The following is a 17,485-nucleotide window of genomic DNA, read 5'->3' as shown; positions in this document are numbered from 1 at the left end:
AGTATGAATATAGAGATGTTTTTTTAAATTACAGCTTTGATTAAAAGTTTCTTTACAAAATTTACAAGTGAATTTCTTCTCATCTTTATTAGTAGAGATATGTGTTTTTAAAATACAGCTTTGATTAAAGGTTTTTTTAGAAAAATTACATTTTAAGTTTTTTTTGACTACATGAATAGATAAGTGTGACTGTAATGTAGATCTCTGAGTGAAAGACTCCTGACATAGAACACACGTGTGAATAGGAAGATGACAAGATATGACATTCCTTTCTTTAACAGGTTTTTCTGTAATTTGCAAGCACTTTTCTTTAAAAGAAAAAGTGTTGAAATCTTCATATTCTTCATCGATGACATAATCACAAATGCACTTATATTTTAATTTATTGCAAACCACACATTTTGATCTCTGTAAACTACTTTCAGTTATTCTTTCCTCCACATCATTGATAACTTCTTCAATAAGATCCTAAAAAACAAACGTAACTGTTAAGTTAAAAATCTATCGGAAAATTTGTTATTTTTAATAATTCCTACTACAAATTGACAACTTATTCTTTAATATTAAATATCTTATGTTCATATTTAAGCAAGCACAATATGTTAGTTTCAGAGTAGCAAAAATAAAAATTTTGTTAGTATTAGCAGTTAAAATACAGAAAACGAAATGTAACACAATCAAACTATACGCTACATAGCACAGAAACTAAAACTTGTCAGTCAACAAGTAATTTCATAATGCCAAATAAAAAAAAACAATTTTTTAAATTTAATGTAGTTTAATTCTGTTAATATTGACTGAAAATAGAATCCTGGCAATAAGTGTAGATATTTTCCAAACTCATCCCCAGATTAAGTGATTGGGCATTACATTTGTTCTTAAAAAATCAAACACACAGAAGAGTAATACGATCGGTTTATCATTTTTATTAGATTTTCATCCGCTGGATGAACTGAATGAAATGAAAAATAAGAGAAAACAGGCTTAGTACTGGATGGGTGAGTCAAGTAAATAATGAAAGAATTATATACTGAAGATCCAAAATTATATTAATTGACCATCAAAAAGTCAAACAAAGAATTTTAATTTCTCTTTAATACATTCTAATACACAAAAATGACAGTGCCATGAGAAAAGCAATGTATGCTGAGATAAAACCTGAAATAATTGTATGTTATTTACCTATAAGAGTGACCTATACATTTGTCGAGAAATGTTATCATCTTTCTAAATCACATATATTCAGATTCATACCATAAGTTTTTAAAATGCAATTTATAATCTGCTGAGAAATAATTTGTCTTGTTTAAATGATTCTTAAATGTGTTCTGATTTTAGAGAACTCTATGAGCAACAAATAGATCTTTAAAAAAATAACAAAATTAATTAACACGTAGTAATGACATTTAGTGTTAGCTAGTGAACATCTCCCTCTATAAATCATGGGACCTTGCCGTTTCAGCAAGGTCTTGCCAGGGGTTTCAGTGCTCAGTGATACAGAGTAGCTGGACTGAAGGTGCAATCATATCGGAGAGGTATCTCTTGAGAGCCAGACTACGGAATGATTCCTGAAAGAGGGCAGCAGCTCTTTCAGTAGTTGTTAAGGGTGTAGGTCAGGACGACTTAAATGGTCATATCAACATCACTCAGTCCTATCAGTCATATCAGTAGTACTCAGAGGACTGAGTACTGCGCAGCTGAAAGCAATGGAAAACTACAGCTGCTTTTTTTCCAAGAAAATGTAGCTCTCTGCATTTTCGTATAGCAATGATTGAGGTGCCTTCCTTGGTAAAATATTCCGGAGGTAAACTAGTCCCCTGTTCGGATCTCCGGCTGGGGAGTACTAAGGAAGGGGTCACCAGAAAATTAAAAAATAACATTCTACGAGTCGGGGTGTGAAATGTTAGAAGTCTAAAAAAGGTTGGTAGGTTAGAAAATTTAAAGAGGGAAATGGATAGAATAAATGTAGCTGTAGTAAAAAATAGCGAGGTTCAGTGAGAAGAGGAAAACGACGTTTAATCAGGTGATTTTAGAATAATTGACTCAGGTTCATATAATGGGCAGGCAGGAGTAGGTTTTGTTACGAACAAGAAGATAGGGAAGAGAGTAGAGTATTTCAAAATGCATAGCGATAAAATCATTGTAATAAGGATAAAATCAAAACTTAAACCGACAATGATTGTTAACAAGCGCCTACGATGATGATGAAGTAGTGTGTATACAAAGAAATTGACAAAGCAATTAAACTCCTAAAAGGAGATGAAAATTAAATAACAGTTGGCAGACTGGAATGCAAGCATTGGAAAAGGCAAGGAAGGAAATATAGTGGGTGAATACGGGCTGGACAATAGGAATGAAAGAGGGGACCGACTTATAGAGTTTTGCACGAAGTATAATTTAGTAATTGCCAACACCTGATTTAAAAATCATAATAGAAGAATATACACTTGGAAAAAGCCAGGCGATACTGCAATCAGATATAATCTATCTGATAAGATAGATTATATCATGGTTAAGCAAAGATTTAGAAATCAACTCGTGGACTGCAAAACTTACCCTGGAGCAGACATTGATAGCGACCATAATTTAGTGATAATGAAATGTAGATTGTTGTTTAAAAGCCTGAAGAAAAGGTGTCAGATGAAGCAGAAAATGTAAAAGAAGAATGGGTGAATCTTAAAAAGGAAATTCTTAAAAATCAGCAGAAGCGAACTTAGGTGGAACAAAGAGAACTGGTACAAATCCTTAGGTTTCAGATGATATATTGCAACTGATGGATGAACGTAAAAAATATAAGAATGCTAGTGATGAAGAAAGTAAAAAGGAACTATCGACAATTAAGAAATACAACAAACAGGAAGTGCAAACTAGCAAAAGAAGAGTGGATGGATTAAAGAAATGTGTTCAGAAGTGGAAAGAGAAATGAACATTGGTAAAATAGATGGAGCATACAGGAAAGTTAAGGAAAATTTTTGGGTACATAAATTAAAATCCAATGTGTTAAACAAAGATGGTACACGAATTTATAATATGAAAGGAAAGGTCGACAAGTGGGTGGAATATATTGAAGTGTTATGCGGAGGAAATGAATTAGAAAATGATGTTATAGAGGAAGAAGTGGATTTCAAAGAAGATGAAAGGGGAGAAGCAATACTGAGATCTGAATTTAAGAAAGCATTTAAAGATTTGAATGGCAGAAAGGCTCCTGGAATAGACGGAATACCTGTAGAATTACTGCGCAGTAAAACTTAACAAGAATTCTGTACAGAAGAATTGAGAGGAGAGTGGAAGAAGTGTTAGGAGAAGAAAAATTTGGTTTCAGGAAAAGTATTCAAGTACAGAGATAGAAGAATGATTGCTAACATTTACAGGAACCAAATAGCAACAATAATAATGGAAGAACATAAGAAATAAGCTATAATAAGAAAGGAAGTCCGACAAGGATGTTCCCTATCCCCGTTACGTTTTAATCTTTACATATAACTAGCAATTAATGATGTTAAAGAACAATTTAGATCCGGAGTAACAGTACAAGGTGAAAATATAAAGATGCTACGATTTGCTGATGATAGTAATTCTAGCTCAGAATAAAAAGGATTTAGAAGAAACAATGAACGGCACGGATGAAGTCCTATACAAGAACTACTGCATGAAAATAAACAAGAACAAAACGAAAGAAATGAATTGTAGTAAAAATAACGAAGATGGACCACTGAATGTGAAACTAGGAGAAAAGATTATAGAGGTAGAAGAATTTTGTTATTTGGGAAGTAGAATTACTAAAGATTAACGAAGCAGGAGCAACATAAAATCCTAAATAGCACAGGGGAAACGAGCCTTCGTCAGAAATATAATTTGTTTACATTAAAAATTAATATAAATTACAGGAAAAGATTTTTTATAGTATACATTTGGAGTGTCGCTTTATATGGAAATGAAACTTTGACAATTGGAGTATCTGAGAAGAAAAGATAAGAAGCTTTTGAAATGGTGTGCTATAGGAAAATGTTAAAAATCAAATGGGTGGATAAAGTGACAAATGAAGAGGTGTTGCGGAAAATAGATGAAGAAAGAAGCATTTGGAAAAATATACCTAAAAGAAGAGACAGACTTATAGGCCACATACTAAGGCATCCTGGAATAGTCGCTTTAATATTGGACGTACAGGTAGAAGGAAAAAATTGTGTAGGCAGGCAACGTTTGGAATATGTAAAACAAATTGTTAGGGATGTAGGATGTAGGGGTATACCGAAATGAAATGACTAGCACTGCATAGGGAAACTTGGAGAGCTACATCAAACCAGTCAAGTGACTGAAGACAAAAAAAAGTGAACATCACTTCGGATCAATTGTGGATTTATTGCAGTATCAAAGCTACAGTTTATTGTATCAATGTTTGGGAAACATTCTTGCACAATTTTGGCCAAACAATGTGATAAAACAGTACAATAGCATCTTAGCATGTAATTAACACCTGAGATCCAAATTCAGTAACACATCGTTTAGAAAAAATTAGTTGATTATTAAGAAGTTACTTATTTTTCTTCAACAGTCAATATTGATCAAATTTCGAGTAATGATGAAACCATCTCTTTATAAATAAATTATATAAATTTCATTGCTAAGATCTCTAAAACTGGTTTTACACCAACAGGGTTTTACAACAGGGCAAATCAATCACTAAGTTGTTTGTATTTTATGGTCAATTTTTAAAGAAGGAGACTGAATTTGTCTCACCCTTTACAACTCACACAAAGCCAAACATATTTTTTTCACAGCTATTTTGGTAACAACATTAGCATCTTTGTAGACAAAATATTCAGCAGTTATCAGATTCTGTCAATTAAATTCACTGGTACCATCTAACTTGATGAAAATATACCATTCTAAAGCGCGAGCTCTAACAGGAAGTTCATAATCCAGTGCATTCGAAAAGTAACTACATACCAACATAAACATGATTATAGGTTGAGGGATTTTATTCTGTGTTAATATGAGTAATGTTTTATACAAAGGTTTGTAATTCTGTATTGAATGCAGTTAGCTTCCATGACCCGATCAGGATGTTGCGACAAGAATATGTGTCTCAACTAAAGAAGATATGATTGAAGCTGTCATTCCATGTGCACACTGAACAGTGGATATTTCTCATTTAACACATCTTCATAAGCATAAGGAGTATATACAGACAGTGAAAGATTAGTATTTTATTAGATTTCCAGGTATACTGGTTCCTAATCGATATAGCGTACGAATACTAATCGAAGACTTTGGGGAGATTGGATCAGTAAAGAAATATGAGTGAAGTGGTACACCATAAGTACTTGATGAAGACGTATAGACAACTATGTGATGTAGTCTTAACAAATCCATGCAAAAGTTAGCTTAACAGAAAAACAACTGCAACTTGTAATAAGCTCAGTCTTGTCCAATATAAAGCGATTCAACAGTTATTGGCCAGAGACTGTGCAAAGTGAATTCAATACTGGGAATGGTTTCAACAGTTCCTAGTGGATGTTTAAAGCTGCCAACTATTTAAGCACAAATTTAATTTATACTACCATTTAAATATGAATTCCATTCTCTGTGAAAAGAAACTAAGAAATTAACCTTGTTTTGAGAAAGCTGATACTTTGCTAAAAAATAATAGCACTTAAATATATTCTAATTTTCAGATTTATATCATGCAATAGTCATATTACTATTGAATAATCATTTTATTATAATTACCAATTATAATTTAATACACATGAAAAAAAGATTCTAATCAATGAGTACTGAAAAACCCCATAAAACCACATTAAAAATCCCAAGGAACCCCCAGAAAACACATAAATACCACACTAAAAACTATACATGAAGTATTAACAAGTACAATATTTCTTACATTTATTCATTTCTGTTTTATGGATGTTTCAACAGCAATAATTCAACAGCATGTTTCAACATGCTGTCTGTTGGAAGGTAGTAAACAGTTTGATATGTTACAGAATTTGTTATGGCTGTGCCACATTTACAGTACCATAAGAGACACAATGAAGTAGTTTCTCTGAGGACAACAATGTTCTTCATAAAACTGGTTTCTGTGAATAGATTATAAATTTACTTGCAAGAATATATCAGCTGCATTTCAGTAGGTTTGTTGTGTGATTAGGAACAGTATATTTTGGCACTACGAAGAAAGAAACAAGAGACCTTATATAAAACCTCGCTCGGAATGTTTATTCTTTATCAAAAGCCACGAGTTTTCAGGAGTGACTTGTCAATCGTACTATCCTACACATACTGTTTTATCATTTCACATACAGTTTGGTATCACTTTTTTAAGCTTTTAATCAAAATATCTAGTGTTAAACTAGAATGCTAAATATTAGGTAAACCATCAAAAAGTAAATGAAAATATCTTACTTGTCTAGATGTTGTCGGTTTATCATCTGTCATAGCAACAGGAGCAATCAAATGTTCTGTTCGCTCTGTTTCATGCTTGATTTCTTTTTTAATACTCAAAGATAATGGATCTTCATCAAAAAATGAACTATCAGTTTGTGCATCCATACTCTGCAGCAAAACATAAAATAATAATAATAATAATAATAATTTATTATCTTTATATAATTAACAAATATTAAAAATATATCTACTTTTCTTACAATGATAAAACAAATTGGTTTTCATAGAAATAACTCATCCATGTGAGTACTTCTATAATAATATTCAACTGGAACCTTTCAATATATAATCACACATGATAGTTCCAGAAAAGTGAAATATTGTAGGCATTTGCAGTAAATTAATAGATCAATAGAAAAATGATCTTAACCACAATCTAAATGGTTTGGTAAAAGAAACAGGTTGTTGGTGTAAATATAAAAAACACATCAACCTTGTTTGGAAACAAAAATGTCATAGAATAAGGATTATCAAAACCTATAACAAAGTTTCTGTAACAAACTAAACAAGGTTCATAAAGCAAGGATAGCTTTGTACTGTTATAAAACATTTTTATAAACAATGTTAAATGTGGGTATAAAATGACTATGTTACTCACCTTCATTTAAGGCGTGAGGCACCTGCTCACTGTATTTTATTTGTTACGTATTGCTGTACAAAATGTTAGATGCAATCGGTTAAACAAAGCTATTTACCGTCCTATACTCTACTAAAATGTTTTTTACACCATAAATCAAAATATCTCAAGCTAGACATAAATGCAAAATGATTATATGTGAGCAACAAACAGCAAATAAAAATATCATAATGAATAGAATAATTAAGAATTCTTACAATAACTAGGTTTTATGTTTTTAACTTAAAACAAGATAAAGAAGAAAATAGCTTACTTGTTTAAATATTGTCAGACCATCATCTGTCTTAGAAAGATGTACAAAAGAATGTTCTTCTTGCACAGATTCATGCATTTTTTCTTTTTTAATGGGCAAAGATAATGGATTTTCTTCCAAAACTGAATCACTAGTTTGTGGATCCAAACTCTGCAAAAAAAAAAGTAATATTAATAGTGTGACTATCAAAGCGGGTTTTAAAGCACTAATATGTGTCGGTTATGCTAAATTAAACAAAGATTATAGCAAGTTTTTTTAAGTATTAACTTGTATATAAGAAGAGAATTTAATTTTTACAGAATCAAAAAATTTTCAGATGTAAAAAGATAATTCAAAAGTTAAGATGCCAGTAAAATATTGACAAGCTTCTTTTCCTTTTAATTAATCTGACACAGTAACATTTGACATGAAAAGCTTGTAAAACTACAGCCTCACATATGCCATTATCAACCAACCATTAATAAACACATCACACATTTTTTGCATGAAAATTTCATGAGAAGCATACGATTAACTAAACATCTAAATTTATTAAACTGTTTCTGGCAAAGCCAAACTGCATTAATTATCTGTGTCACAAAGAAGCCGTTGTGGAAAAGTGAAAAATTTAACAAACAAATATGAGAGTATCTCTTCTTATAGAAAGTTTACGAGAACCTTCTACAATTGAACAATCAAGACCAGTACATCAAATTTAATCAAAAATATCATTTATATGTAGGATATGATTTCAATTGAAAAAACACAAGCACACTGAAATCTGCCTATTTCCAAGAATATGTTAAATGTTTTTATTAAACTTGTTTCAGAATACTTCCAAGTATTTCGCCTCCAGAATAATACTGAATATCTGTTTCTTGTTGTTCACAACTAATTTCCCGTTTTGCTAATTAGAAAGTCTGACTCCATCACCGGTGAGCTTATATAATTTCACAAAAAATACGTAAGTATTTCTTACCTTCTGGCTATGCAAATATGATGAATTATTAAATCGTTTTTTACTTTATATGTTTTTAAAGATCTAACGTTGTTGCTCATAGAGTTCTCTTAAAATCAAAACACATTTAAAAATATTTTAAGAAATTTCTCAGCAGGTTATAAATTGCATTAAAAACTTATGATATGTATCCGAATATATGTGATTTAGAAACATGATGATAACATTTCTCTAGAAATGTGTAGCTCAATCTTGTAGATAAATAACATACAATTATTACACTGCTTTTCTCATGGCACTCTCATTTTTGTGCATCAGAATGTATTAAAGAGAAATTAAAATAATTTGTTTGACATTTTCATGGTCAATTAATATAATTTTGGATCTTCAGTATATAATTCTTTCATTATTTACTTGACTCACCCATCCAGTACTAAGCCTGTTTTCTCTTATTTTTCATTTCATTCAATTCTTCCAGTAGATGAATATCTAATAAAAATGATAAAACCAATTTTATTACTCTTCGCTGTCTTTGATGTTTTAAGAACAAATGTAATGACCAATCACTTAATCTGGGGATGAGTTTGGAAAATATCTACATTTATTTACAGGGTTCTATTTTCAGTTAATATTAACAGAATTAAACTACAGTAAATTAAAAATTTTTTTTTTTTATTTGGTATTATGAAATTGCCTGTTGACTGACCAGTTTTAATTTCTGCGCTATGTAGCATATAGTTTGATTGTGTTACATTTTGTCCTCTGTATTTTAACTGCTAATATAAATGAAATTTTTATTTTTGCTACTTTGAAACAAATATAAAGTGCTTGCTTAAATATGAACATAAGATATTTAATATTAAAGTATAAAGTGTTCAATTTGTAGTTGGCATTATTTAAAATAACTTATTTTTACGATAGATTTTTAACTCAACAGCTACATTTTTTTTTAAGGATCTTATTGAAGAAGTTATCGATGATGTGGAAGAAAGAATTACTGGAAGTATTTTACAGACATCAAAATGTGTGATTTGCAATAAATTAAATTATAAGTGCATTTGTGATTGTCTTCAATGAAGAATATGATGATTTCAACACTTTTACTTTTAAAGAAACATGCTTGCAAATTACAGAAAGGAATGTCATATCTTCTCATCTTCTTATTCACTCATGTGTTTTTTGTCAGGAGTCTTTCACTCAGAGTTCTACTTTAGAGTCACACTTAAATATTCATGTTGTCAAAAAAAACAAAAAACATTTATTCGACACAGTAATTTAAAAACACATATCTCTACTAATACAGATGAGAAAAATTTCACTTTTAATTTTTACAAAAAAACTTTTAATGAAAGCTGTAGTTTAAAAACACATTTCTCTATTCCTACTGTTGAAGAAATTCACATGTAATTTTTGTAAGAAATCATTTAGTCAAAAGAGTAATTTTAATAAATTTAGCAATGGCATATGGCGTGTGGCATTTCTCCACACAGTGAGAAGGAAGTGGGGAGCCTAGATCATGATAAACAACAGATATATGGGACCCAGGCCCTTGTTTGGTCTTGACTTTACACCCAAAATAAAGTTCGCCTTTGGGACTAGAGCACTACTTCACCACATACATAAAAAAAGAAGTTAAAAGATTTAAAAAAACTCTAGGCATTTTGTAACTAACGACTAATTAAAAGAAATAAAATTGTAAATATGTAACACACAAAGCACTTACAATGATGTGTTTCCTGGTTCACTATCTCACAACTGGCATTGTTCTGATGAATGTATGCTGCACTAGGTAACATTTGTACATATTTATACACGTCTAAATCTACACAACAATAACAACACTACTCTTTGAGTTGGCTCATTTGGTTCAATCATATTTATAATTCTCTAGGATCTTTTAGTTGACAATGAAAGAAAAAAATTTTTAAATATTTATACAAATTAAAATAACAAAGAAGCTGTAGGTAATGGAGAAATTATGAATACATATTTGAAAACAGGATAAAGAATTGCATTAAATACACCTACTGGTACTCATGAGACAAAAATCATGTTGACCATCGTTATTGGCAACATTACATGAGATATTTGGCACTTGAATTTGCAAAATCAATCTCATGATAAAAGAATCCCATGATGAGGTTCCTTAAGAAATTTAAAAGTGAAGTTGTATTCCGTTACTTTCTTCTGTGAGCTAATCATACTTCTTTGTAAATTTATATGTCAAACCTACTAAAATGTAAATCCACCCTACTAGTGACACCTTGAAAGGAACTAATTGTATAGTGAGTATTATTAATTTGAATAAAGTAATTATTGTGGCTGATGCCACTTACATGTTGCTTTCATTCAATGGAGTCTTATAGCTACTTTTATGGCGATTTCAGATCTGCAAGGGCAGGGAATTTAGAAATACAAATTTAAAGAAAACCTGATTTTTTAAGGAATTGTATAGTACAACATCTCATTGTACCACGGGTTAGTTTACTGTTTACAAAACTCAGTTGAATAAAAGGAAAGAAGAATCTGCAATCACCTCACTGGATGAGGTGAGGCACATGTTCAGCATTGTTAGTATAAGCTGTTTTACAATTCTGTAAAACCCTTGGTTCTAACAAAACTAAGTAAGAAAAAATAGTTATTTTAAAACTAGATTTAAAATACTACCACTCATTAAAATTCAGTTATCTCGTGATGTGTTTATATGATTATCTGTTAAGCTTCAACTTAAATTGAGAAATCATTAAAAAATAAATTATATTTATAATTTTGAGTTTTACTCGAGTACTTTTATATCTCTATCTCGTTATCATTCTTTGAGGGGTTTTGTGCAAAATGTAACTTCTACTTTTTTGCAAATTTATGGATTAAAAAATTATTAATGCAATGTTCACTGGTTGCAGTTTTCCAAATTATTGAATAGGGTTTTCAAAAATATTTTCATGAAAAAAAATTGATGTTAAGATACTGGAGAGGAATCTGTATTATGTTAGTTAAATCACTTTACTTTCTTGAACATGAAAACAAGGGCCTGGGTCCCATACATCTGTTGTTTATCATGTTCTAGGTTTCTCACTGTGTGGAGAAATGCCACACGCTATATGCCATTGCTATCCCTATGATTTGGAGGAACCCAAAAATCACTCTTCCGACTGTTATTTCTGCTTAGCAAACATTAAAGGGATTACATCAAAATCAAAACATAGAGTGTTGTAATCAAACTTACAATCCGCAATGAGAACAGATCCATACTGCAAAGAATTGACAACACCAAAGTCTCCAGAACATGTGACATTAGATGAAGGGAGCTCAGAGTCTGGTGGAAGTAAGAAAGAAAAATAAACAGATTCTGGTGATACAACTTATGAACAAAGCATTTCATCTGAGCCTCATTTACTGATTAAAGTAAATCTTAACGAACTCATAAAAGATTTAAAGTATCAAAAAAACAGTCTGGAATGCTTGCTTCCCGGCAAAAAGGATGGAATCTTCTTCAAAAAAATACAAAGAAATGTAGCACTTATCGTAATCATCATTCTGAATTTAAAGTTGTTTTTCTGAAGAAAATGCCTTAGCGTTTTGTAATGACATTTCTTCTCTTATGCAGCCACTTTGTAATGAACATAACCCAACAGAATGGCACTTGTTCATAGATTCTTCTAAAGTTAGTTTAAAAGCCGGCTTCTGCATAATGGCAATAAATTCCCGTCAGTACCTGTGGCCCACTCTGCTACTATGAAAGAAACTTATAAAAATATTAAATCTATATTGGAAAAGCTTCAATATGCAGTATATAAATGTAGTATTTGTGGTGATTTGAAAGCGATTGCATTTATATTTAGTGGTTTGCGGCTTGGTTACATAAACTACTGTTGTTTATTGTGTGAATGGGATAGTAGGGACAGAAAACCATTTATTAGAAAAGAAAAGCCTAAAAATGTGTATCTACCTCTGTTACATACCAAACTAGGATTAATGAACAATTTCGTCAAGGACATTGAAAATACTCCTGGTTCATGTACTTAAAACAGAAGTTTTCTAAAATTATCTGTGCAAAGAAACTCTACGAAATTGTTTTGAGTAAGCTGATGCACACCATGGCTTCAAAAAAGCAATTTTTTTACTAAAAAATAGTGGCATATCAATACATTCTACTAATTTTCAGGTTTATATCATGCAGTACTATTATTACTATTGTATAATCATTTTATTATAATTACCGATTATAATTTAAAACACATGAAAAAAAGATTCTAATCAAGGAATACTGAAAAATCCTAGAGAAATGGCATAAAACCACATTAAAAATCACAAGGAACCCTCATAAATACCATACTAAAAACTATGCATGAATTATAGATCCTGGAAGAGTAGCCTCATGGCTGTTATCAAAGATCAATAAGAATGGTATTAAGAAGTACAATATTTCTTATGTTTATTCATTTCTATGTTTTATGGATGTTTTAACAGCAATAATATAACATGCTGTCTGTTGGGAGGTAGTAAACAGTTTGATATGTTACAGAATTTGTTATGGCTGTGCCACATTTACAGTACCATAAGAGACACAATGAAGTAGTTTCTCTGAGGACAACAATGTTCTTCATAAAACTGGTTTCTGTGAATAGATTATAAATTTACTTGCAAGAATATATAAGCTGCATTTCAGTAGGTTTGTTGCGTGATGAGGAACAGTATATTTTGGCAATATGAAGAAAGAAACAAGAGACCTTTTATAAAACCTCGCTCGGAATGTTTATTCTTTATCAAAAGCCACGAGTTTTCAGGAGTGACTTGTCAATCGTACTATCCTACACATACTGTTTTATCATTTCACATACAGTTTGGTATCACTTTTTTAAGCTTTTAATCAAAATATCTAGTGTTAAACTAGAATGCTAAATATTAGGTAAACCGTCAAAAAGTAAATGAAAATATCTTACTTGTCTAGATGTTGTCGGTTTATCATCTGTCATAGCAACAGGAGCAATCAAATGTTCTGTTCGCTCTGTTTCATGCTTGATTTCTTTTTTAATACTCAAAGATAATGGATCTTCATCAAAAAATGAACTATCAGTTTGTGCATCGATACTCTGCAGCAAAACATAAAATAATAATAATAATTTATTATCTTTATATAATTAACAAATATTAAAAATATATCTACTTTTCTTACAATGATAAAACAAATTGGTTTTCATAGAAATAATTCATCCATGTGAGTACTTCTATAATAATATTCAACTGGAACCTTTCAATATATAATCACACATGATAGTTCCAGAAAAGTGAAATATTGTAGGCATTTTCAGTAAATAGATCAATAGAAAAATGATCTTAACCACAATCTAAATGGTTTGGTAAAAGAAACAGGTTGTTGGTGTAAATATAAAAAAACACATCAACCTTGTTTGGAAACAAAAATGTCATAGAATAAGGATTATCAAAACCTATAACAAAGTTTCTGTAACAAACTAAACAAGGTTCATAAAGGCAAGGATAGCTTTGTACTGTTATAAAACATTTTTATAAACAATGTTAAATGTGGGTATAAAATGACTATGTTAGTCACCTTCATTTAAGGCGTGAGGCACCTGCTCACTGTATTTTATTTGTTACGTATTGCTGTACAAAATGTTAGATGCAATCGGTTAAACAAAGCTATTTACCGTCCTATACTCTACTAAAATGTTTTTTACACCATAAATCAAAATATCTCAAGCTAGACATAAATGCAAAATGATTATATGTGAGCAACAAACAGCAAATAAAAATATCATAATGAATAGAATAATTAAGAATTCTTACAATAACTAGGTTTTATGTTTTTAACTTAAAACAAGATAAAGAAGAAAATAGCTTACTTGTTTAAATATTGTCAGACCATCATCTGTCTTAGAAAGATGTACAAAAGAATGTTCTTCTTGCACAGATTCATGCATTTTTTCTTTTTTAATGGGCAAACATAATGGATTTTCTTCCAAAACTGAATCACTAGTTTGTGGATCCAAACTCTGCAAAAAAAAAGTAATATTAATAGTGTGACTATCAAAGCGGGTTTTAAAGCACTAATATGTGTCGGTTATGTCTGGAAATGACTTTTTATACAAATAATCTATATTTATAACTAACACCACATCAAAACCAAAGTTTACGATACAAATGAATTTCTTAATCTCCAAAAAATATACATGAGTAGACAATAACAGTAGAGGTCATCATTTTTTATTACTAAAAATGATACAATATTTTTCATAAGGAAAGAATTCACTGGGTATATAGACTAAATTATAATGGTATAATTATAATTACGTGGTATGTAATGGGTATAGATGCTAAATTAAACAAAGATTATAGCAAGTTTTATTAAGTATTAACTTGTATATACAAAAGAAGAGAATTTAATTTTTACAGAATCAAAAAATTTTCAGATGTAAAAAGATAATTCAAAAGTTAAGATGCCAGTAAAATATTGACAAGCTTCTTTTCCTTTTAATTAATCTGACACAGTAACATTTGACATGAAAAGCTTGTAAAACTACAGCCTCACATATGCCATTATCAACCAACCATTAATAAACACATCACACATTTTTTGCATGAAAATTTCATGAGAAGCATACGATTAACTAAACATCTAAATTTATTACACTGTTTCTGGTAAAGCCAAACAAACAAATATGAGAGTATCTCTTCTTATAGAAAGTTTACGAGAACCTTCTACAATTGAACAATCAAGACCAGTACATCAAATTTAATCAAAAATATCATTTATATGTAGGATATGATTTCAATTGAAAAAACACAAGCACACTGAAATCTGCCTATTTCCAAGAATATGTTAAATGTTTTTATTAAACTTGTTTCAGAATACTTCCAAGTATTTCGCCTCCAGAATAATACTGAATATCTGTTTCTTGTTGTTCACAACTAATTTCCCGTTTTGCTAATTAGAAAGTCCGACTCCATCATCGGTGAGCTTATATAATTTCACAAAAAATACATAAGTATTTCTTACCTTCTGGCTATGCAAATATGATGAATTATTAAATCGTTTTTTACTTTATATGTTTTTAAAGATCTAACGTTGTTGCTCATAGAGTTCTCTTAAAATCAAAACACATTTAAAAATATTTTAAGAAATTTCTCAGCAGGTTATAAATTGCATTAAAAACTTATGATATGTATCCGAATATATGTGATTTAGAAACATGATGATAACATTTCTCTAGAAATGTGTAGCTCAATCTTGTAGATAAATAACATACAATTATTACACTGCTTTTCTCATGGCACTCTCATTTTTGTGCATCAGAATGTATTTAAGAGAAATTAAAATAATTTGTTTGACATTTTCATGGTCAATTAATATAATTTTGGATCTTCAGTATATAATTCTTTCATTATTTACTTGACTCACCCATCCAGTACTAAGCCTGTTTTCTCTTATTTTTCATTTCATTCAATTCTTCCAGTAGATGAATATCTAATAAAAATGATAAAACCAATTTTATTACTCTTCGCTGTCTTTGATGTTTTAAGAACAAATGTAATGACCAATCACTTAATCTGGGGATGAGTTTGGAAAATATCTACATTTATTTACAGGGTTCTATTTTCAGTTAATATTAACAGAATTAAACTACAGTAAATTAAAAATTTTTTTTTTTTATTTGGTATTATGAAATTGCCTGTTGACTGACCAGTTTTAATTTCTGCGCTATGTAGCATATAGTTTGATTGTGTTACATTTTGTCCTCTGTATTTTAACTGCTAATATAAATGAAATTTTTATTTTTGCTACTTTGAAACAAATATAAAGTGCTTGCTTAAATATGAACATAAGATATTTAATATTAAAGTATAAAGTGTTCAATTTGTAGTTGGCATTATTTAAAATAACTTATTTTTACGATAGATTTTTAACTCAACAGCTACATTTTTTTTTAAGGATCTTATTGAAGAAGTTATCGATGATGTGGAAGAAAGAATTACTGGAAGTATTTTACAGACATCAAAATGTGTGATTTGCAATAAATTAAATTATAAGTGCATTTGTGATTGTCTTCAATGAAGAATATGATGATTTCAACACTTTTACTTTTAAAGAAACATGCTTGCAAATTACAGAAAGGAATGTCATATCTTCTCATCTTCTTATTCACTCATGTGTTTTTTGTCAGGAGTCTTTCACTCAGAGTTCTACTTTAGAGTCACACTTAAATATTCATGTTGTCAAAAAAAACAAAAAACATTTATTCGACACAGTAATTTAAAAACACATATCTCTACTAATACAGATGAGAAAAATTTCACTTTTAATTTTTACAAAAAAACTTTTAATGAAAGCTGTAGTTTAAAAACACATTTCTCTATTCCTACTGTTGAAGAAATTCACATGTAATTTTTGTAAGAAATCATTTAGTCAAAAGAGTAATTTTAATAAATTTAGCAATGGCATATGGCGTGTGGCATTTCTCCACACAGTGAGAAGGAAGTGGGGAGCCTAGATCATGATAAACAACAGATATATGGGACCCAGGCCCTTGTTTGGTCTTGACTTTACACCCAAAATAAAGTTCGCCTTTGGGACTAGAGCACTACTTCACCACATACATAAAAAAAGAAGTTAAAAGATTTAAAAAAACTCTAGGCATTTTGTAACTAACGACTAATTAAAAGAAATAAAATTGTAAATATGTAACACACAAAGCACTTACAATGATGTGTTTCCTGGTTCACTATCTCACAACTGGCATTGTTCTGATGAATGTATGCTGCACTAGGTAACATTTGTACATATTTATACACGTCTAAATCTACACAACAATAACAACACTACTCTTTGAGTTGGCTCATTTGGTTCAATCATATTTATAATTCTCTAGGATCTTTTAGTTGACAATGAAAGAAAAAAATTTTTAAATATTTATACAAATTAAAATAACAAAGAAGCTGTAGGTAATGGAGAAATTATGAATACATATTTGAAAACAGGATAAAGAATTGCATTAAATACACCTACTGGTACTCATGAGACAAAAATCATGTTGACCATCGTTATTGGCAACATTACATGAGATATTTGGCACTTGAATTTGCAAAATCAATCTCATGATAAAAGAATCCCATGATGAGGTTCCTTAAGAAATTTAAAAGTGAAGTTGTATTCCGTTACTTTCTTCTGTGAGCTAATCATACTTCTTTG

At 30.1% G+C, this 17,485-nt stretch overlaps 2 protein-coding genes across 2 annotated transcripts in view; one reads left to right on the top strand and one right to left on the bottom strand.

Moving 5' to 3' along the window:
• LOC142333334 (dynein axonemal heavy chain 10-like) overlaps nucleotides 1-17,485 on the top strand; it is a 363,654-nt gene that overhangs the window by 194,973 nt on the left and 151,196 nt on the right. The gene's annotated exons all lie outside the window — the stretch shown is intronic.
• The window catches only part of LOC142332947 (uncharacterized), a 41,729-nt gene that overhangs the window by 6,025 nt on the left and 18,219 nt on the right, over nucleotides 1-17,485 (bottom strand). Inside the window, exons 2-4 of the mRNA XM_075379667.1 lie at nucleotides 13,221-13,370; nucleotides 7,341-7,490; nucleotides 6,409-6,558 (exon numbers count right to left, since the gene is read on the bottom strand). Of these exons, the coding sequence (XP_075235782.1) occupies nucleotides 6,409-6,558; nucleotides 7,341-7,490; nucleotides 13,221-13,370 (450 nt within the window). The remainder of the gene's footprint in view (nucleotides 1-6,408; nucleotides 6,559-7,340; nucleotides 7,491-13,220; nucleotides 13,371-17,485) is intronic.

This window comes from Lycorma delicatula, chromosome 12, assembly GCF_047948215.1.
Source record: "Lycorma delicatula isolate Av1 chromosome 12, ASM4794821v1, whole genome shotgun sequence".
Lineage (NCBI taxonomy): Eukaryota > Metazoa > Arthropoda > Insecta > Hemiptera > Fulgoridae > Lycorma > Lycorma delicatula.
The sequence above is the reverse complement of the archived record's forward strand: the minus strand, read 5'-3'. Positions and strand labels throughout refer to the sequence as shown.